Here is a 21266-nt window from a genome sequence, read left to right on the forward strand (position 1 = left end):
ATGTCTGGGTGTTACTTCGCTCAGCCAAAGAAGGAATCAGGACCATCACTGAGCTCCAGGTCAAGCCTCAAAATGGAGACTCAGCATGACCAGTTTGGGGTGAGATGCTGCTCCCCACACATCAGTGTGGTCAACAGGAGAAGGGAAGAGTTTTGTTTTCACTGTGCTTGTGGTCGTGCAGTGTCACCAGCAGCAGTGTGTGCAGACGTGCTCAGCTCAGCCCTGTGCAGCATGTGGGCACAGCCCCGGGCTCTGCCCCTGGGTGGCCCACAGCTTTCTAAGAAGTCGCTCTCCCACCATTGAAAAGCCACTGTGGGGAGGCAAAAAGTGCTTCCATGCCTCAAAGCCTGCCTGGGCGGGAGGAGGAGGAGGAATAAATCCCTTGGAAATAAATAAAAAAGAGCTCAGAAAGGAGGGAAAAATTTCTTTGAAGCTATAAATCCTACTTTGTGCATTTCAGCATGCCCTGGCTTGGGTCCCTCTCTGCTCCTGGGAATGCCTAAGCAGCTCTTTGTGCCCTGCTATTAAGGGGAGACGAGGAGATTGGGGCGCAGTGTGGGGGACCCTCTCCAGCCCCACAGCCCCACCGAGGCCTGTGCATCACCACAAGCATCATCTCCGGGGGAAGACTTTGTCCCTGAGCCAAGAGGGGAGAAGAAAAGAGGTTTCCAGATTGCATACCTCGGCCCAGCAGCTCTGCAGAGAGCTATTCAGCCTGGACAAAGGACAGGGGCCCTGGACAGCCACTGTGCTGAAGACCCCAAGCGCTGGCTCTCCCCCAGGCTGGGTGTTAAAGTTCAAGCCTTGGAGCCAAATGCCCTGCAAGAAGGAGAGGAAAAGGGAGGAAAGGAGGCTTTCCATGTCACCAGACAGAAGTTTATCCGTTTAGTTATTGACAGTATCCAAATGCATGAGGGCTAGCCAGCTTTTGCACCATAAGAATGTGGTGCTGCTGTTCTCAGAGAAAAATCCTTTTTAGCTAATTAAACACTACCACAATTCTGCATAAGGCATCTCAGAAAATTCTGAACTCATTTCAGAGCAACAGGATATTCTGACACACAAATCCCCTGACCTAACCTCAAATCATGGATGCAGCAAAGCCAGCACCCAGAGCCTCAGTTTCCCAGTTCAGGGTTGTGCCAATAGTACAAGAAGATCCAGCAGGTCAAGACTCTATGGCTCATTTGATTTTCATCCATCTGCTAGTGTGAGACATGGAGTTTGCTTAGCAAAGTCAAGAAGATTAGCACAGATAACCCATGGGCAGAGCCTCGATGGACCTCCTCAGGGCCAAGGACACACAGCACAGTCACGTCTGCTGGATCAGCACCCAGCAGCGCTCACATCCCAGCATCCTGGAGGAAACGAGTGATTTATTCAGCTGTAGAGCTTGGGGTGGGCATTCTCATTCCTCCATTGATCTTTCCTGGAAGACTGGTTAGAATCATAGAATCATTAGGATTGAAATGCCCTCTAACGTGAAGTCCAACCATTAACCCCACACCGTCATGCCTACCACTGAACCATGTCCCCAGGTGCCACATATACACATTTTTTCCAGGTGACTCCACCACTTCCCTGGGCACTCTGTTCCAATGCTTGAGCACCCTTTCAGTGAAGAAATTTTTCCTTATATCTGGTCTAAACTTCCCATGGTGCAACTTGAGGCCATTTTCTCTCGTTACCTAGGAGAAGAGACAGATGCCCAACTGGCTACAGACTCCCTTCAGGTAGTTGTAGAGAGTATTAAGGTGCCTCCTCAGTCTCCTTTTCTCAAGACTAAACATTCCCAGCTCCCTCAGCCACTCCTCATCAGTCTTGTGCTCCATCTCCTCTGTGGTCAAGTGGTCACCCTGATCACCCAGAACAGCCAGCGAAGAGAAATGGGCACAACTCAGCTCATGCAAGGGCAGATGTCTAAATAGGCCAGATGAACGGCCTCACACACACCCAGAGTGCCAGGGCACAAGCCCAGCCCAAAAAGAAAGGGCATTCATCGCTTAAACCCAGGAAGCCCTGCCAGTTCACCTTCAAGGAACTTCTGCATCCTGGCACAGAGAGGACAAGGCCACAACTGCCAGGGGGTTGTCATCCTGTTGCCATACAAAGGGACAGCCACAGAAATTCTGCATATGGGGTGACATGAAGCAGTCACAGGGGCCACAGGTGGGCCCATGGGTAGGACCACATGTAAGGCACCAACAGGCTGATTCAGGGCAGTAGTACTCAACCCTACAGTGCCTCATTCCCACAGAAGGGCCAAAAACTCACCCCTCCCTGTCCCCCCAAACAGAGAGGAATATAGAACAGACCCAGCCTGGTAGCAGGTTGCCAACTGGCAGCAGGGAGGGAAGGAAGAGGTCACAGCAGCAAAGCACTAAGATGAAGGCTGGAAAATCTGAGGGATGGAGAAGATAAAAGGGTTGGCGTTATTCACCTGCATTTCTTGCAAGGATTGGGTCTTGATCAACGAAAAACTTCTTAAAAGCTTTGCAGGGAAAGAGAGCACTTAGGACAGAGGCACCATGACCCCACAGAACCTTTCTGACGGCTTTGAGGCATGAATCAATTAAAGCAATCACAGAGCAAAGGTTAATCAGTAGCAAGTACATCTTAAGAAATAAGTAGTCTTTCAAAAAGCAACCGCTTTTGCCAATTCCCCCCTCCCCTTTTTCTAAAGTGTCTTTTATTTCTCCAGCTCTGGAGACCTTCCAAAGTAAGGTCAGTGATTAAGAGCAGCTGCCGAAAGGACCAGACTGAGTCGGTGGCGGCAGCCGGGGCTGCCGGAGCAGAGAGGACCGGACCCGTAATTGTCACCAAGGCTGAGTGCTGTAAAAGTGTCTCAGGGATTGAAAACCTTCCAGGGGCTCCCAGCCTAATTGGAGCAGATGGAAGCTGGAGAAACAAGGAATAGCTCACAGTTGCATTGGAGAACAGAGGAAATGAAGCAGGAGAGTAAGGCAGAGACTGACTCTAAAGCATTTCTGCACAGGCAGTGAGACTCCAGCAGGCCTACAGCAATGCTCCGAGCTGCTCCCGGCCCGTGCCCTGCTTGCAGATATGTGCTGCTTTCTTCTTGCACCCAACGCAGGAGCTGACGTCAAAACAGCCACCCTGGGCAGCAGCCACAGCCTCATTCACACATGTACTCATTCCCCCACCCAGCCCTGCCCTCCTTCCCTGCCTGCAGCTATTCTCGTGCTCCCTGCTGCTATTATAGCACAGCACCATCACAGCCAACCTCTTACCCTGTCACCTCTCCTTGCAAGTGTTGATGAAAGAAAAGAGCTGGCACACTGTGGTGGCCCCAAGATCTTCCCTTGGCACCAGACCTGCAGAGGGTGAGTCCCAGGACAGGGTTTCTCATCTCCTTCTTGCTACAGCATCATGTGCACTCACATAGACTACAGCTGCTCAGCCACTGGAAAGGACCTGGGCCACGAGCATGGAGAGTCCATCCTGACCCTGGCAGCAGGTTTTCATCATGCTTAACACACCTTCTTCACTGGAGACACCACAAAGACTGGCAAGGCAAACAATGACAGGGGAATAGGATCAATAGGACATGGGCATGTTCATTAAATCAATGTATCACAGAATGGTTTGGGTCGAAAGGGATTTTCAAGATCAACTGGTTCCAACCTCCTGCCATGGGCAAGGACATCTTCCTGTTCAAGCCTCTGAAATATCAATGTTTCTACTTCCCTCCTCTTTTCCTGGAGAGAGAAAGAAATGCAGCAAGTGCCAATGTCCTGCTGGTGGGGAGAATAACTGGGAACATAACCAAAGACGCTCTCTGTTTACTAGGTTTTTATAAAATGCCAAGCCCTCAGCCACCAAAAAGCAGCCAGCTGTGAGTCCTGCTTGAATGCTGCTGGGAGAGCAGTGTCCAGCACATGAATAACATGATGAGGACAAGATGTTGAGGAGAGGAGCACGTGCAGGCAGGTTGCTCAGCTCCCTCACACTACATGCCTGTAGCTGGAGCAGAGGGTGCAACGTGGAGCCAAGCCTGTGCAGCCTCAGGACTCATCCTGCCACGAGTGCCAAGCTGCTCTACCCACACCAGCTCTTTTCTTTCCTTTCAGTAAGACCTGCAACACAAAGGATCTTCTCACAACTTTTTATCCGATCTGCTCACCTAAAATGCAGCCCTAGACCCTTTTGGGGTTTGCTGCACACCACAGAGATCTCTGGGGCAGTTCTACAGGCCAACACACAGGAGGTCACTCCAAGATGAGGTACAGACCTCTTCCTGCAAGATATCCTGAGACATGGAGTGAGGTTTGGACCAAGGCCAGGCTGTTGCTGCACATGTGCATGGTGTTGCAGTCTACAGGGAATGACCGCTGCAGAGCTCCCTGCACCCTGTCCCCCATGCAAAGCCACCGAGCTGGGGCTTTGCCAATGGGCAGGATCTGCTCCACGCTGGAGCATGTGTGTCTCAGCTGATGGGTGGTAGCTTCTGAAAGTGTCTACACACAACCTGAAAGTTTTGCCTGAAGGAGAGCCTCCGGGCTTGCAGAGAAAAGAAGGGTACATTTTCAAAGGGCCACAAACTTCTAGAAGAAGAAAAAAATCAACTTTTTTAATTTGGCTGATACTTTATCACACTGAGCGAAACTGTATGGTAACAACTTGCACAGAGGTACATTGTGAGCTGCAGGCAGCCTCACAACAAGCTGACACAACTAAATTTAAAGAACTGTGTTTCCATCACCAGAAATGATACATAAAGTTCAAAAGACACCATTTGCTGACCTCCTTGGTCCAATGTCATGTCATAAGGAAGTCCCAGGACTGGTCGTGAGAACAAGCTTTGTGTTTGTATTCTCCGCAAGGATTTCAAATTGCCCTGAAAATCTTGCACACCTTTTAAAAATTTCAATAGTGAAGTTATAAAGGAAGTGACAGCTTTGGCTCCCTTCACATTCAGAACAATTTTTAATTACAATCCAGCTGGTCTCATGGTACATTATGCTTTTTTGTTGTTGTTAAATGCAGCTTAAAATCTTTCAGCACCTGTAGGAAATGATTTCTGCTCTCTCTTGTCCTTCCACCTGGTATCATCTCTCAGAACTTATATGGGGAGATGTTACATTGTGAGATCAGGATTCCCAGAGAAAGTGTAGAAGTGAAGAGAAGGTGATGTACACCATGGGCTGGACCTCCAGCTAATCAAAGCTTGCACTTTGCAACTTAAAGTTGTCCAGGTGCCAGTCTCCAGGTTCACATCAGCTGAGTGCCTGATTCTGAATTAAAATTCACTCTTTCCTAGAAGCCAAAATTCCCCTGTTTCAGTGCTAATTGTGGTTATACCTACAAATAATGTGGGAGCATTTGGACAACAGCAGACTAAAGCCAGGGTCAAATCCTGTTTCAGCTGCAAACCGAGCTGCTCTCCGAACAGTTGCCCATCACAGCCCCCAGGGTGACTGCAGCATCAGGGCAGATAGTGGACTGCAGTGTTGCTTCCAGCCTTTCTAACCAAGTCGCGATTATTTACAGCTGTTCCCAGATGTTACCCGTTCACGGGTTATTTGTTCCTGAGTCGACCTCCCCGTTCACACGCTAGGCAAGCTCAGGGGAAGAGAGAGAGAGGCTCCTTTCTCTCTTTTACTATGGAAACAGCCCTTTATCCCAAGGATTGCGAATGCTCAGCCGCCGTTTCCCTCCCACCGCTGCCCCAGCTACAGCGACCCCATGAGCCACCCGCCGCTCACGCCTCATCCCGGCTCCCGTTGATCCGCTCAACAGGTCACACCAACTCATCCAGCACGGACCCTGCGTGAAGCAGGACTGCTGAGCACCTTCTCCTCCCCAGCAAACTACCAGAAAGCCCCCTGCTCGCCCATCACCCGCTTCCCTATTCTCCGGCTCTCTGCGCTTTGTTTCTCGCTGAAGCCCAGGCGGGAGCCGGGTCAATCGCCCGCTGTCGCATCCCAACCAACACACTCAAAAACCCACAGATAACAAAGGAAGAGCGGAAAAAATCTCGCCACCTCGGCGCTAACTTTCAAAGCAAGCAGGCAATAGCAGGCAGGGGTGAAGTTCAGCAGGCAGGAGCATCTCTGAGAGTTCGGGGGCAGGAGGTAACTCACCGCGCCGTGACGCACATGGAGGGGTTATTTTTGCTTTCCGCTGCACTTGGGTTGCTGTGTCCCCCGCCTGTGACACTCCGGGACGCGAATGGTGGCACCGCTGTGTGACACCCGGTATTAGAGAGGCTGCTGGAGCCGTCCCTCCCACGGTAGGAGGGGCCATGAGAGGCTTAATAAATTCAGTCCCCAAGGCTAGAGAAATTAAAATCTCATCATGGGACGCAGACAGCTGCTCATGGCATGGCTCTGGGAGACACCGGGGACTTAGGGACGAACTTAGGATTGATTCATTCATCCCTTGCCCACCCAGAACAGGAGAGGCTCGTATTCACATCCCACCTTGGCAGAATTAAGCGTCCAAAGGATGGGGTTTGAGGAAATATCCCAAAGGAGATCCGGGAAAGATGTGTCATCGTTGACCCTCGGAATTAAAACTCCTGAACCTCCTCCATGAAAATATTTTCCATGGCTGTAAGCCCCAGGCAGGACTACAGGTTTCTGAGCAACCCCGGATGCAAACCCGCTTATTTTACTTGGGGTTTTGCATGGTTTTGGGTTTTAATATCTAAATCCTATTAGAGTTATAACTTCCTTTGAAGGGGGAGAGGGGACAGGTCAGTGCAACAAAAGCAGGTTGTATTTTGTAACCTCCAATGCACCCTGGACTTTAAGAGAGGCAAAATCTCATAATAAAGTTTCTCAGGACAGGAAGCTGCACAACCTCATGCAGCTCCTCCTGCTCCATAAAAGTTCTTTGCCACATTAGAAGCTAAACAAACATCCCCTCCAGCCCTGGAGGGCTCTCTGAAACACTACTAGTGCAGTTTTTCTGTCCCTGTAGTTTCTCACATTGGGATTTTTCTTCTTAGGTGAAAAGACAGATCAGGGGGTCCCTCAAAAGCAAAATCAGCAAACTGCCCTTGAGAACAGAGAGGGCAAAAACATGCCAGAAAGGATGGTCCAGCAGATTTTTGTGCCGTTCACATTACAAAGAGAAACTTTTAATTAGAAGATGAGCTACAGAGGTGACAGCCTGGTTCACTCCAAAACTTAACGATGAGCAGAAGGCACATAAGAGTTCCACTTTAAAACAGTCCTTACTTAGCACTTGGTCCTAAAATAACATCACTCTTCCTGTGGAATTGGGAGAATTGGAATTAAATAAATTCAGGAACCACAAGGCATGAAGGTAGAAGCAGCTGGTTTTATTGCTGGTGGTTTTCCAGCTAACATTTAGCTGGCTGGGGTAAAAACGCATGGGGCTGTGTGTGAGCCTCTAGAAAAATTAGTTGCTTTATGGTCTAATTCCTGGAAATCTGATAAATAGGGCAGGAAAGGGTGAGATTAAGAAGACTGGTGGCACTAATGAGATTTAGGAAGCAGCAGCTATTCCAGGTACCCTGCAGTTTTAATCTCCTGAGTTGATCCACTGGATTTTTCTCCTTATGTATTTGGGCCGTGTTGAACCCAGATTCATCACGGGGCCCCACTGAGGTCCTGCAGGTCCATGGCCAGAGGAAGCATGGCATGGGGGTGGCCTGGAAGGCTTAAGGAGTAGTGGAGAACACAGAGAGCCAGAGCAATTTGCTCTGCCTTTGAAGACAGTAGTAAGGTCAGCAACTTCCCAAAGTAAGTTCTGAAGGGCCTTCACCATCATCCCTTTTCTGGCTGCTGTTATTCCAGCTGCTGCATCTTCATGGTGTGTATGAACCCCAAGGGTTATAGGAAAATAAGGGGACAAGGTTGAGCAACATCATCAGCCCAAAAAAGCTCCTTACAGTGGAAGGAAGAGCCTGAAAAATGAAAAAGCTTATTAAAAGCACAACCATAGTCTTACCTCCTAACAAACAAAGAAAACCTCAGATACCTTTGTTCTCTGCCCTAAAACATCTCTGTGGTTTTGCTTTCTTTTGGGTATAGAGATGCAAAGCCTTCAGCATCAGTTTCCTCTGCAAACACCTGGCAAGACTGATCAGCTGGGCAGATGCTGCTCTGGCTTCAGTATCTTCAGCTCGGAGTTCACCAGCTTATCTCAACCACAAAATCCTCACCCAGTGTCCCAGCCAATGCCCTAGACCTGCCAGAAACTGGGAATGAAGGCAAGCAAGGATCTGCTGGAGCCCTGCCACCACCAGCAAGTCCAGCCTTGGAGTTTATGAGTCCCTAAAGGAAATGCCTGCAAGGGACCAGTGCTGTACAAACCCTCTCCAAGGATATCAGCAGGGTAGTCAGCCTTGAACCCAGTGAGTTTTGCTTCTGTGTCAGGACAAGATAAAACCAGGGCAAAAATGGCACAAACAGGGAGTGGGGATGGTGTCCCTGCCCAGCTGCCAGTCACATCATGGAGTATTTTGGTGGGAAATACATATGTTCACACCCTCCTATCCTAAGTCCTCTCACAACACACTGCCTTGGCAGCAGGAGGGGCCAGCATGTGTCCCCATCGTGTCCCCCATTCCACACAGGACATTTGCCCAAGGAACAGCTGCTGAACTTTCAGAGCAGGTGATTCATGCGGGTAACAATGTCCCCACAAGATTTAGGACAGAAATGGCAGCGTTTATGGCAGTTCCAGGAATGATAAGGGAGGAGGGGGGAGAAGGAAGTGACCTGAACAAAAACCAGGGAGAGCATCAGCACACCCCAAAGTGTTGGTGTGGGGGGACTCAGGGTAAAGCAGAGGCACAGTGCAAATGGGGAGCAACAGGTTTGGCAGGATGCTGGCAAGCCTCCATGGAAACCTGGGCCTGGCCCTGCGCCTTCATCCTGGGACACCTCCTTCACCAACACTTCTCAGGCTGCTTGGGTTGATCTGAGTTGTTTCCAAATGCACTTGCTCCCAAGAAATGCTGCTGTCCCTTCCCGAGGATGGCAGCAGCTGTGGATAATGGTGCAAAGTCCAACCAGTTGTGCCCAAGATATGGCAATTTATTCTGGAGTGTGCAAGCCACCAGGTGCAAAACTTAACCCAGGAGTCAAAATATAAACTCAAAAAATTCACCTCACACAGGCAGAATGGCCAGGCAAGTCCTCCCAAGTCCTGGGGTTCAGGGAGGAGCTCTGAACCTCGTTTCTGGGAAAGCCCCATGCCTCAGGTGGGCAGCAAGGGAGACCAGGCAGATACATCATGAGCCTGACCATGGGGGACCAGCCCCAAATACAGGCTGTGTGGAGTGGATGGAGGGAGCTCTTACATCGTCCTCAAAGCAGCTGGCAGGGACACTCTGCCTCTCACAGCTGTTCCTGCAGCAGCTCCGCTTCCCGCTCTCCCACAGCACAGCTGGCTGCTGCTGGAGTGGGTACAGCCTTGTCTAAAGGGAGGAAGGGACAGTCCTCACTCTTCTTCCGTATCTTGTGGCTGTCCTTTAAGAAATGGCATCATTTTGTCCTTTCCCGGCAGAAATCAGGGGATTGCAACACACCCAGGAGGATACAGCCTGAGGTACCCTGAGAGCCCAAGGGACTCCCAGAGGGGAAAATCATGCAAGGACCAGTGAGGAAGAAGAGGGTGTGATAAAACATCCCTTGGCCAAATTTTTCTGTGTCCAAGAAGCGTAATGTGGCAAATGGTGAGGGAGGACTGTGACAGGTCTCAGGAGTGAAGCACTTCAGAGTTTTGTTTCTTGAGCACACAGGCAGCTGTTCTGTGTTGCCTCCTCCTCCTCTTTGTTTGGTGATCTTGGAGGTCCACATCAGCCCTACCCTGATGGATCCTCCCTCCAGAGTGGTGGGGACATCCTGCTGCTCCTCAGTGGGGATGTCGCAGCAAGATCCCCCACTATCCCTGGGTTACAAACCACCCTTCAGGGAACTGAGCAGCCAAAGAGTTTTGTGGGGACTCAGAGCTGATGTCCCATTTTGGACTGGTAAATATGGTTCCCACCACTCAGGCTCTTAAAACTGTGCTGTGCCCCATGTCTCTCAGCCTGGGCTGTTGCTCGTGCTGTAGCTTTGCCACCGTGGAGCCTCTCGGGTGACACTTGTCATCACCAGGGTAAATCCAGAGAACTCACTGGGTGCTTCTTATCCTTCACATGGTGGATGGCATGGGCAAAGAGACACAGGCTGGCCAGTGGGACCCACCATCAATGAGACCTCCCTTCCCCAGCACACCAGCACCAGTGGTGACATTGCCTAAAGCTACTGCACCCACTCAGGAGCACCCAACCCATTCTCCCTGGTGCAAGGGGAGACCTGAATGGGCTGGTGCCTGCTCTGGGGACATCACTATCTTTCTGTGCCCCAGCATTACCACTGATCTCATGCAGGTCCTTCCTGGGCTGGGACCTACCTGGTGGATTCTTCATGGTGCAAAAAGATGGGACAATTTACAGTGTCCCTGGGCTGGGCTGTTCCCAAAGCCTAGGCAGCTTCAGAGTGACTACAAAACACAAAGGCCTTGCGTGAGAGGTAGGGTTAGAGGCTGATGTGGTTAGAAAATGTGAGGAACAGAAGAAAGTGGTGGATGCTTCCTGTCTAGGGGCTTCCTGTCCTCTCCATGAGGCTGGGTGTGAGGAGCCAATTCAGTTTTGTTATGACAATGGTTGTCGGAGGCATGTGGAGGAGGGGTGCACATGTGCCAGGTGCAGGAGGCAGCTAGAAGAAGCCTTGTCTCCGGGGTGCCTTTGCCTGGCAGCACCTTCCATGAGGCAGGCAGTAGGAGACACTGTGGAGGGGCTTCTCCGATCGGATCTCTGCCAATGGGTGGCAAAGAAAGGCTGGACTGGGCCAGTGGTTCCCTGTTAGCGAGTGGACTTTGGGAGGGGCCGGGGGGGTATAAAAACTGACCGCATTGCTGCTCGCTGGCGCGGCTCGTTCCCTCCTTTGCCCTGGCTCCAGCCTCCCTTCTGGCTCTCCTGCCCTCGCTGGCTCATCCTCGCACCTGTCCTGCCTTCCTGTGCCCCTGACCGCCGCCTTGCCACTTCGCCCCGTGTCATTGCCTGGGCTGCCTGCTTCCAACCCCGTTGTCCCGATCCAGCCCCGATCCAGCCCCTCGCCGTGCCCCTGTCCAGGCTCCCGCTCCTCCCGTCCGAGCTCCCTCTCACCGCGTGCCCGGTGCCGTCGCCGCGGGAGCCGCGCCCGCCGGGAGCCGCGCAGGCTCGGTCGGAGCCAGCCCTGCCACAGGCCGGCAGCGGCACAGCCCTGCCTGGACACCGACAGCACCGCCCTTGGGGGTAACACCCTCTTCTTCTCTCTGTCCCCTCTCTCTCCTCTCCTCCAGTCCTTTTCTATTTTCCTTTATTCTTTTCTGTCTCCTCTCGCCCTCTTTTGTTTGGGCAACTCCTTTTCCTTCTCCTTTCTCTTATCAATAAGCAGCTTTTCAGATACAACATTTGCCTCATTTGGCTTAATTTCCTTCCCGACCATCCGTTTTAAAAGAAGTCCTCGCAGTTCCCCGCAGTGAAATGCGACACTGGGGAATGAAAAGGAGTGGCACTGAGGGAGCAGTCTGCCCCCCAGTTCACTGCCCTCCTGTGCCAGTCCAGACTCACTCCCCAGTCTGCCTCTGAGCATTTCAGCTCTCCACTGGTGAGAAAAGAGAGGACTCTTACCTGCCTGCCACCCTCCAGGGCACAATCCAGGCACACCTGAGCCCTGGACACCATTACAGCTGCACACGTGACCAGCAGGACCATGACCTGGACTGTCAGAAAAGCTGTCAGCCCCAAATTTAGGCGCAAGGAGTGGAATGAGGGATGAGTCACGGTTCACTTCGCCCCTGACTGCATTCACAGGGGAGGAACCTCTGCCCAGCAGCCTCTCTCAGCCCTGTCAGCCATCGTGGCACAGTGCCTCTTCTCCTTTACCAGACATAACCAGTACGTCAGAGCAGACTTGGCCCACCAGAAAGTCCCACCAGACCTGGGAGAAGCACAAGGGTGTCGGTGAACCCAGCATTAGGGACCCATGCTCGGATGGGAGCAGAGGGCTCACACATAACCCATGAACCCATGGCCTGGGGGGAACACGTTTGCCTTACGAGGCCACTGCAACTTAAAAACGTGAGAGGAGCAAAGCTGGAGGTGGGAGGATCACAAGGGAACAGACACAGCGGGACACCAGATTCCACCTCAGGATGATCTCCTTATCCATGCCCGCTGCCTTCAGCGTGCATCCTCCAAAAGGAACAAAAAGTTTCTTTTTAGGTTGCTCGTGGAAAATGGACATGTAATGAAAGGACTCTTCTGTGCAGCTGCCGGGAGAGGGCATCACAGCCCCAGGAATGAGGAAGGATCGGACAAGACCAGCCAGCTCCCTGCTCACCGTGTTCAAGCTACAGAGCCTCCTCAAAGATGAGCTTGAGAACCAAAACTTGGGAGTCTTCTGGGTGCTGCTGGAAAATGAGGGACCCAGTCAAAGCATCCTCTGCATGAGGAGCTGCAGTGTTCCTGCAGCATGTGCTAAGGAACACCTCTTCGCTGTCGTACCTGCCAGTGTATTGCTTCTCCTATCATTTATTCCCCTATTTTGTTCCCAAATAAACAAATATCCTGAAGGTACACACAGAATAACTGTTCCCACTAGGATTTAGCTGCCAGTGTGCTCTGTCTGGCTCAGACCCGAAGCTGTGTTTTCCCCAAAGCTTTTTCCTCTCCTTCCTCTCCTGCTCCCCCTTCACAGATCAGCTGGTCCGACACAAGGCAAAGTCACCTTGTGTCCATCTCCAGAATAATTTCTCTCCAAAACTTCATTATTTAACTCCAATTATTTAACCCTAAAACTATTAAGCTATCGAATAAGCCTTTGATAATTATATGTTTTTAAATTTGGTTATGAATTTTCCTTCAAGGAAAGGTGCCTTGGGCTCTGAAGAGCCTTCATACAGGTTATACTTCACTGAAATCAGCATCAACCATTTCCTAAAGCCTTGACATCATTCATTGTCCAACATCTCCCATCCCCCATCAAGTGCTGGACAACTCAGTCAAGTTCATCTCAAGGGAAGAAGCCTCCAAGACAGAAAGTTCTCCCCAGAAACCATGGATAATGGTAGCTAGGTAGAATACACTCTGCTCCCTCCATGGGACAGGGGGTAGAGCCACCAGGACCAATCCTGGGCATTTTTAGGGGCACTTTGAGGGGGGTGTACATTACCATGAGCAAAGTTCGCCTGGTATCCTGCTTTGTGAAGCTTCACAGGAAGAGAAGTTGTTCAGGCTAGAGAAGAGAAGACACTGTGGAGACCTTGGAGCACCTTCCAGTATCTAAGGGGTTACAAGAGAGCTGGAGAGGGACTTTGGTCAAGGGCACGGAATGACAGGACAATGGGAAATGGCTTCAAAATGAAAGAGAGAAGGTTTAGATGGGATATTAGGAAGAAATTCTTCACTGTGAGGGTGGTGAGACATGGACACAGGTCGTCCAGTGAATCTGTGGATGCCCTCTCCCTGGAAGTGTTCAGGGTCAGGCTGGATGGGGCTTGAGTAACCTGGGTCTAGGGGAAGGTGTCCCTGCCCATGGCAGCGGTGTTGGAACTGGAGGATCTTTAAGGTCCTTCCAACCCAAGCCATTCTGTGATTCTGCAGAGGTGGTGTTGGCCCAGTCAGATTTCTTTTCTCTAATGGGACAAGGACATCCAATGTGGGATGCTACCACATCATGGCAAAGAGAATCACCCCAAATCCCTGCCAATTTGGCTGCAATGTTCCTCTTGCTCAAACATTGGGGCCCCCATCTTGTAAAATACAACTTGATGGGTATCTCCTCTAGTTTTCCTGAAAAAAGCTGATGGAAAGCAATCTTCAGCTCCAGCATCTGTTCTAGACAGAGGGGGGTTTATGGAGTAACACTGATTTCCTTTTTCTAGGTGGTCAGGTCCCGCATTCATCCCTTTTTTCTCAGTGGGTTCTCTAAACCCTGGCTTAGCACCATCTGACTCAGAGGAGCTTGGCAGAGCTTCTCCCTACTCCTCACCCCCATGTTCCACAGATGCTGACCTCAGAAAGTCCTCACAGCACTGGGCTGGGCTTCTCAGACTTCAGAATAAAACATCCAGGTCAGATGAAATCCAGGCAGTATGATGAACTCCTGTTCTTGTTATCAGCCTTGTCCCACCAATCCTGGAAGAAAAACTGATGCTGGGAAGGTGGGTGCACATACCCATCTCAAACCCACCCCTGATTTCCTCCTCCACACTAGGAGCCTCAGACACCAAACTTTATCTGGGGGGAAAAAAGCATCCAAGCTGCCTCCTCTTCTTCTTCAAGATGTGGTCTAGATCCTGCTTCCAGCCTGCTTTCCAGAGCATTAACTATGTCTAAACAAGTTAAAATAAGAGGTGAAAGTCACACTTGCTGCAACAGCTTTTAGTGTAGTCATTTTGCTCAATCAAATGAGATCTGATTAATCTAAAACAGGTCAGAGAAACACAACCCCTCTTTCAAGCACCCCCATTCATTTCTACTATCACTGCAAGGGTCTTTGAAACAGCAAGTCAAGCAGAACCAAATAATTAATCAAGGTCTTATTTAAGGTTTCAATTTTTATTTTTAAAATGGCTGAGCTGACCTGGCACATTAAACAAACTCAGCAGTACAGTACAGGAGAGTTATGCCAAGACAGCATGAAGAGAAATACATTATCCAGCAGATTTTAGAACTGCAACAGCCTCTGTATTTCCAGGTGGGACATGACACAATGACATCTACCAACAGCGGAGAGCTGCAGTCAGAAATCAGTAGGTGCAGAGCAAAAAGCCTTCTTTACAAACACAAGACCAAAGTTGGGCAGCTGCTGACACGATCCCAAAGCAGAGCTGATCTCAAAAAGACACGACACTGATGCTGCAAGGCAGGAGGGAACGAGCTGCTTGTCATCCACAGAAACCTGTGTTAAATTCATTTCTGCTGTTTCACACATTCAGGAAATCTGGCCTCTCTCTTCAATTCCTTGGCACATCAAGGCCATCTCCTCCATTCTAGCTCCACTTTTCCTTTTCAGCTGAATTTTGTCATTTTTTGTAAACCTCCTGGATTAGCTCCAGCTCTTAGCACAGGCTGTGACTCAGAGCCATATTGCTGCTCCAGTCTCCACTTTCAGCACCTTTTCCCTTCTCAGGCTCCTTTCTGCTCTCCTCCTTCAGACACACTGCTGCCTTGAGATGCAGCAGGCTGATGTGACAGTCCCTGAATTTCCTCAGCAACTGTGTAATTGAAGTTTTAACCTTTGCTTCATCCTACCCTTTGGACCAACTCTGTCTCTTTCCCACCACTCCCTGTAGGCTCCATTTTGGCAGAAAGTTTCTATCCAGCTCCCATCCTTATTGCAGTTTTGTTGCTGTTGGCCATTCCCTGTCAAAGTTGGCAGCTGCTTCTTTAAGAGCCCACCTTTGCCACCGTGAGTTGTCATCAGCAACAAACCGTGAGATCCTACAGCATTCATTACCCATATGCTTCATCCAGTTGGGCTTACAACCCCAAAATACATCTACAGGCTCTCTATTACAGCTGAAATAAGAAGCCATTAAAAAGTCTTACTGTTTTACGGGGGAAAGATGAGCAGATAATCAGTTCACCTTTAACAGTTTTAACACTGAAGATGTTGTCATTCACCAGACAAATGGACTATGCAAGCTGTAAAATTAGGAATGGGCTTCAAACAAATATTATTCTTGGAAACTGGTCACAACCAATTTTGCTGTCAGCCAAGAAGGGTGTGTTCTAAAGCAAGCACCTAGTACAGACCATTGCAATCCTTTCTTGCACAGTACTCTGCTGCAAACGTGCCCTGCTTATACCGACCAGCAGCATTTTGAGACAGATGGATTAGGATACTAACAGAGATCTCAGCTAAGAGCCAGACTTTTATACACCTCACAGTCCTGAGCAGGCAACATTCCCAGTACTTTTTCAAAACCAACCCCCTGAAAAGGGACATCAAGCTGGCAACAAAACACAGCAACCCCAGCTGCTTTGCAAAACAGTGGCTTTTGTGTCGATGTGGTGTCTACCCACCAAACCTCTTCTCAAGCCTTAGCCAGATCTTTTAAGTCAAGTAAGTGTCTCCATGGAAACCTCCTTTCTCAAGAAGCCTCCTTTGCTGGAGAAATCCCTGCACCCCTTTTGTTTAAAAGGGGAAGGCAGTTTGGTAGGAGCATAATGCCTGCCTAGAGAAGTGCCTGTAGGAACTAATCAGTCAGATTTATGTTCTTTAAAAACACGTCCACTCAATGAAGACATTTCAGGGATGGCTAAAGGTGTGCTACTGCTGCTGCAGCCAGCCAGTTCTGCTGTGCCCTCCATCCCTGGCTCTTCACTCTCAGCCCCACAGAATCTCCTGAGCTAGAAGGGATCTGCAAAGATCATTGAGTCCAGCTCCTGGCCCTGAACAGGACAACTCCAGGAATCACACCATGTGCCTGAGAGTGTTGTCCAAATAACCTACCTTCTTCCCACATAGTCTCCTCTCACACACATACACCTCACACACAAACTCTTGGACCCAAGTCAAATTGTTTAGAAAAACCTCTAAACCCTAAAAAACCCTAATAGCTAAAGTAATATAAATCAATGCCCATGCTTTAAACATAGGAGAAGTCTTATTGAAGCTACTACCATCAATTGATACTCAAATAAGACAATCTCTGTGTTTAAGAAAATATTAGTTTTAGCCTCTTCCTCCACCAAGCCCTTTGTAAACTGTAGGATATGAAATTATTTCTGGTATAAGATTGCTTGAGATCCCTCAAAAAGGAAACCAATTTTCTGAAAAGACAGTCAAAACAATTGAATATTTAATGTTCTAATATGGAAGAGAGAACTTAATTATTAATTTGCCTGCTAATATTGAAGGGCTGTGATTAAAAATGGTTTCAACTCAGGCAAATCAGTTAATAAGAGAAAGTTGGGGGGGGGGAAAAGGCACCAAAGAAGCTGTTAAGTTGTAGTCACTTTCAAGTAACAGCAGGACCAAGATATTCTCAGAAAAATAAGCCCTAGAGGTTAAATTCTCAGTCAGAAAGTCACTGTTTAAGAGCCCTCTGTAGACAGGAAGGTGCTGTAGACAGGAAGGGCTCTTCAAAAGCTAATGGAGATGCTGGTGCCAGGCAACTCACACATAAAAGGACAGGGGAGGAAACGATGCATTTCAGAACAGCTAGAATGAAATAAATCCATTCTCCTAAGATTAAGATAATTACAAATTTTTTAAGATTTTCGGAGAACATAAAAACATGATGTGTCTGGCAACCAGAAACCAGGTCCAGGCACGCTGTAGCAATCGCTGCCTTTTCCCACCCACCCATCATGAGTGGGGACAAAACAGCCTGGGACAAGATGACACACAGGCATGGGCAGAGTCTTGCAGCTTTTCCTAGCAGAACGAAAGGCTTTTGGCAACACCCCTCTCCAGCAGCCAACAGAAACCAGGCAGGAGCGAGTCAATGTGGAAGTTGACGAGACAGAAGCACATTGTAAGAGGAGGGATAAACAGTCGCTGTTAATCCCTTTCCATTATGCAATAGAGGATCCAGAAGAGCAACTTAAACCACATAAAAATAACCTTTTCTATCTTCTTTGGGGAAGTTTAGCAGAAATCTTGCTGCAGGAAAATAACTTCCCATGCATGCTCGCAGATAGGGCACACCTGCATTAAGGTTCTCATCTCAATGAGATGCAGAGAAGGGAGTGGGGAAGGGAATTAAAGAGAAGTCAGAGACATTAAACACATTGTGGATCAAACTGAACCCTGTGCTGTCAGAAAAATAATTAATTTCCAAGTCTGCCAGTCAAATGAGATTTTAGATCAAGAAAGATCCAGCCACTAATTCTTTTCCTCCCACATATGCCATCCTGAGTCTTCCAGAGGGAATACAAAGTCCTTTTCAAAGGGAATTATTCAAGCATAGTGGCCTTCCATTCCACAATTTCCACCTAGGCTCCAAGCAGATGAGCTCATTAATAGATCATATCCCTTTCCAGGTTGGCAGCTCTACTGTTTTGCCCAAGGAATTCATCCTTGGATACAAACTCTGTGAAAGGAAACTTAATAATACTGGGAGATTAAATATACACACACAAAGGGAGAGAAGCTGCAAATTTGGGCAACACCTCACCTCAGCCTTGTGTCAAACAGTGACCAACCTGGAGCACAAAGAATGGGAGAAGGCCCCTCAGAAGCAAAAGAACTCACCAACTACCTCCACCCAGTAAAGCTGATATAAGAGCTGTCATGGACTGTGGAGCCAATCGGAAAAATTTATTTCATTAAAGCCCAGGTGCAGGGAGGAAAGGGCTGAGCCAGCAGCAGGTCTCAGCAAGAAGGAATGAATTTCTGTCCAACACAAAGATGAGAGGTTACTCCAGAATAGGTTTAAACTCACCCCGTGTGTGACCAAAGCAGTACAGAGAAAGCAGCTCCCGCAGTTACAATACACAATTTTTTATCGATTTTCTTTGTGTGTAAAGTTACTCCCTTGAGGGCCACTCACTGTCCCAAAGGACTGCAGAAGAAGGGGTAAGAAACAAAGGTTATATTACTTCATTCAACACATTCAAGTACCTGGTCACCATAAGAGCAATGACAGACTTGTCTGGTGACAGTGAATTCTCCAGTTCTCCCCTAGCCCCAAATTAAGAAACGCAGCAGTCTCTTTATTAAAAATCAGTATACAGTTGAACATAAGCCCAGTGTTTACAATCAGTCCCTCTTCTAGTAGTTCCAGGTTTCCTGATGTTTTACAGACTATTGGCAACCCGAGGAATCAGTAGCATAAAGAAACTATAATTTCAAAAAATTCATGTCTCCACGTCTGCAAGGAGAAAGCAGCATCCATTATCAGTTTGTTTTCCATTGAACTTGCTCTGAGAAACAAGAGTTTTCAACATATTTTGCAGGCAAATCTTATCTTTAGAATAGAAATTGCTTTGTTTGTTTATCACACAGGGTAGGGTCTCTAGAAAGCCTCACAGCGCTGATAAAATAACCCTAAAAGAGCTCTCTGTCGTTTTTTTCCTGCGATTTATTTCCTAGAACAACAAAAAAAAATATTTGAGATTTGTTTAACTAGTAGAGTTGCCACTAAAGGGGGAAGGGAAAGGAAGGGGGGAGTAGGGGGCAGTTCACACAATTTGGCAAAGAGATCATCCATTAATTAAGTTCTCCAATGGCTGCAGGAAGCACACAGAGGCTTTGCCTACGCTTCCTCGAAGCATCCAGCAGTGCTGCAGGAGGGATGCACCTTCACCCCCTCGTTCCCCTCTCTGCTGACAGCTGTTCACATTGCTGCTGCCTGCTTCCTTCCCTCCTCGAGTCATCCAAAGCACAGAGCAGCCTCCGTGGTGTAATAGCAGCTTGGCAGAAGCAGGCAAAGTGCAGCCAGCAAAAGATTTAATTTATTAAGATAAACGTGGTCTAAGGCTCCACATTATTTTTAAAAATAAACACCGTAAGAAATACGAAAACAAACTGGCTTCACTACGTGGAGGTCAGGTTCAGACGCTCTCAGAAAGATCTCCTCACCCATACAAAATGTTCTTCCCCTCTCGTCCCCACCACAAGGATGGAAGGAGAGTTCACCATGTAAGATCAGCCATGCCCCTGTTGGGTGCCCTTCCCTGTACAGTGAATGCCACCCTTCAGGGCAAGTCAAAGTTGTCAGAACACCCCTGCAAAGAAGGAGCAGAAGGGGAGAAGGGCAAGTAATTCAGTCTCTGAAATGAACATCTAAAAGTCTTGACATGATGACTCTGTGTTGACTTCACCACTTTAGTGGTTATTCTTGGCTGCCTCTTTAGCTGCAATAATCAGAGGAGTGAGACTGGATAGAGGCTTTGCAATTTTCAAGAACTGGTGCTAGGACAAAACAAAAGAAAAAATGGTTAGAATTTTTCAGAACATGCTCCAGAAGTGGCTATTCTAAACATTTTCACCTAAACCCATATGAAATCTAAGAACTTACTCTACTCTCGTACACATGAAACCCGAGGATCTGTTACTACCACAAAATTCTGGGGATTGCCTGAAGTGATGAAGAGATTTGCACCCCACACATGCTAAATTACCCAACGTTTGTGCATGTTCAAGATCAAGCAAAACTCAGCAAATTCCCCTGAGGAATTAAAAAGTTGCAATATTGATACTGAAATCCAGTGTGATGGAACATGTACTAAAATCAACCTGTGTGACTCAGACACAAGGCACAGGGCTCTATGCAGGAATCACCTCTCATTTCCCTGTTCCCCATTGTCACAGGTCTGGAGAAAGCATTGCCTTGGCCTTCTACCAGATATCAGAAATTTGCAAAGCAGCTGAAATTTAGGAGAGCAGCACAGAGCTTGCAACACAGCACCATTCAGTCTGCTACATTGGTGCTCTTCTTGAATTAAAACAATATTAATTATCAAAACAGCTCTCAGAGAGTGAAGGGCAAGTCCACAAGCTGTTCTGAAAACAAAAAGCAATGATAATCCACAAGACTTCTGAGCATCAGAAGGGATCAATCACCCAAGGCAACGCGCTTCAGAGATGGAAAAAAATAAGAAGTAAAAATTCAGAGGCCACAAGGTAGTTAGAGCAGGCTGAAGCGTTACAGTCAGAATGTTCTCCTGCTCCAAGGAACAGGAAATAACTTCTTTCTGATATTTTAGGACTGAAAAGTCCAGAAGAAAAAGTGATCTTTCAACTACTGCCATTCTGTCAGCCATTTATGCTTCATTATAGTCTCAGAAGGCAGCAGCATGTCCAAGTCTGAGCCCACTACACAAATTAGTGGAGAGAGAGGAAACAAAAAATGGAAACTGTCTGATACTTAACGTCTGAGTGTTCCTGATCACAGATATTTATTTTACAAAGACTTATATATTCCACCCTCATGGCAAATTTGACAGAAAGAACACACAAACCACTCCTCTCATCCATGCTGGTAAAAATCCTGGCACCTTGGTCCTCAACTTTCACCATGAGTTCAGACTAAGACATCAGTTTTTCAATGAAATACCTGATTATAGGGTGGTAAGGCACTGGCACAAGTTGCCAAGAGAAGCTGTGGCTGCCCTATCCCTAGAATTTTTCGAGTCCAGGTTGGATGGGGCTTTGAGCAGCCTGGTCTAGTGGAAGGTGCAGGGGAAGCGGAACCAGAGGATCCTTAAGGCCTCTTCCAACCCAAGCCATTCTATAATTAAGGTATCTCACAGGCTTTGTTCCATCATCTCTGTAAGGAGTAGT

The 21266-nt window shown here is 48.4% G+C and overlaps 1 protein-coding gene across 2 annotated transcripts in view; it reads right to left on the minus strand.

Annotated features, from left to right (window-relative positions):
• Positions 1 to 19808: 19808 nt before the first annotated feature.
• PAK1 (p21 (RAC1) activated kinase 1) overlaps positions 19809 to 21266 on the minus strand; it is a gene marked incomplete at its 3' end in the record, with an annotated part of 69589 nt that continues 68131 nt past the window's right edge. For both annotated transcript variants that reach the window (XM_082277688.1, XM_082277689.1), the window contains exon 15: positions 19809 to 19895. In XM_082277688.1, the coding sequence (XP_082133814.1) occupies positions 19809 to 19895 (87 nt within the window). The remainder of the gene's footprint in view (positions 19896 to 21266) is intronic.

The sequence above is a fragment of the Coloeus monedula genome (assembly GCF_965178545.1).
Source record: "Coloeus monedula genome assembly, chromosome: 3".
Classification (NCBI taxonomy): domain Eukaryota; kingdom Metazoa; phylum Chordata; class Aves; order Passeriformes; family Corvidae; genus Coloeus; species Coloeus monedula.